The sequence below is a fragment of the Acyrthosiphon pisum genome, chromosome A2 (assembly GCF_005508785.2).
Source record: "Acyrthosiphon pisum isolate AL4f chromosome A2, pea_aphid_22Mar2018_4r6ur, whole genome shotgun sequence".
Taxonomy (NCBI): Eukaryota; Metazoa; Arthropoda; class Insecta; order Hemiptera; family Aphididae; genus Acyrthosiphon; species Acyrthosiphon pisum.
In genome coordinates this window covers 47526738-47528445 of record NC_042495.1, presented here as the reverse complement: position 1 = coordinate 47528445, position 1708 = coordinate 47526738, and the positions used below count along the sequence as shown (strand labels likewise).

The 1708-nt window shown below is 27.7% G+C and overlaps 1 protein-coding gene across 2 annotated transcripts in view; it reads right to left on the bottom strand.

Moving 5' to 3' along the window:
• LOC100166365 (venom protease) overlaps positions 1-1708 on the bottom strand; it is a 16803-nt gene that overhangs the window by 12416 nt on the left and 2679 nt on the right. Inside the window, exon 1 of one of the 2 annotated variants that reach the window (XM_029490744.1) lies at positions 694-724. The exons of the other annotated variant lie outside the window; for it this stretch is intronic. Coding sequence (XP_029346604.1) covers positions 694-709 — 16 coding nt within the window. The 5' untranslated portion in view covers positions 710-724. Of the gene's footprint in view, positions 1-693; positions 725-1708 lie in introns of those variants that run through there. 2 annotated transcript variants of the gene reach the window in all.

Here is a 1708-nt window from a genome sequence, read left to right as displayed (position 1 = left end):
CCCCAAAAAAAAAATATAAAAATATAAAAATAAAAAAAAAAAAAAACACACACATCATTATAAAATCAATACATTCATCGTTTCACTCAGAATCTAAAATTACAAATTGAATATTTTATGCATTTCTAACACCAAATCATTAACAAATTTTCACGATTTTGAAGAATTTACTGAAATTTGAGCTCCAAACACTTGTAAAATAGAAATTGTTTATATTTAATACGGAATGTTTTTGTTGGGATATATATACATCTTGTATACGTCATATATAGGATAAACTCCATAGAAATACCTAAATTAAAACCAATAAACACAATTTAAAAAAAAATTTACATTAACATATATACTATATAAATACTCTCGTATATAAAAACATGGCAATGTTCCAATCATTTTCAATTTGAATTATAATAGTATCTTCTGACGTAGTGACGTAGATATTAAGAGAAAAACATCCTGAAAAAATCGTTCACGCTGTACGCAGTTAATTTATACTAGTATACTGAGACGCCCCACAATATAATATATTATACATGTATTATTTACGATGATATTGTAAACCAGTTTTATAATATACTTCTACTAATAATTATTCATCGTCATTCAACAGTTTATCCTATTGTAGCATTATAAATTGGATACATCCTGTATATTATAATCAATCACTTAATACACATTATAAAATTTACTTACACAAAATATACGTCATCGTCTACACTTTTCAACTCCACACAAATTGTTTTTCATTATTAAAATGATGGTCAGTTCGACAGTCACCATCAACACGAGCTATATCGAATATACAATATTATTAACAGCCATCTCCCAAAATACATTACACTGTATAAAGTACTATTTAACGTGTATAAATAATTTTTCGAAATTTGTAAACCATACGTGTATTTTTAATTTATTTTTGATTGGTAAACATCTCTTGTACAAGTGCTTAAACCTAGTTAAAGAAAACTTATCCACAGGGGAAATCCTTCCTTGAATAACTAAAATCGTAATAAGGTACTCCGACCACGTTACAATATTATCGTGTTAAAATATGAACTTTGGTGATAATTATAAACTCAAACAATGTATTATTTCGTTGTAAGTAGGTTTTTGTATAGTCTATGATGATATTTTACGCGGTCTTTGCCCGGGCTGTCATTCGATTATCTATGTTTTTTTTTATCGTAAAGCTTGCATTCACGTTTACAATAAATAAATCTCAAGGACAATCTTTAAAAACCACAAAACTTCTGCTATACACCGTTTTTAACCATGGTCAGTTATATGTGGCATGTTCAAGAGGGGATGATCCAAAAAATCTTAACATATATTGTGAAAATGGAAGAACTATGTACATTGTATATCTATAGGCATTAAAACAGTGGTTCAAAACCTATAGTCCGCAGACCACTTTTATCTTATAATCTTGGCAGTCCGTGAACCGTTATAATAAATATAATAACATGATGTATATTTTTGAAGTAAAACTTCTTTCTTGAGGTCTGGGTGGAAAAAAAATTGTAATGAAAAATGAAACGACACCTCTGTGCTGTTAGTTTATATATTAAAGTGATTTTACCTATTATAAATTTTTTAGATAATAACTTTATCTGTGCTTAAGCGTTGGCTTTTATTCGTTATTTTGATTTTCAAGAGAGATAAGAGCATTTTAGATTCTGAGTGAAACGATGAATGTATTGATTTACAA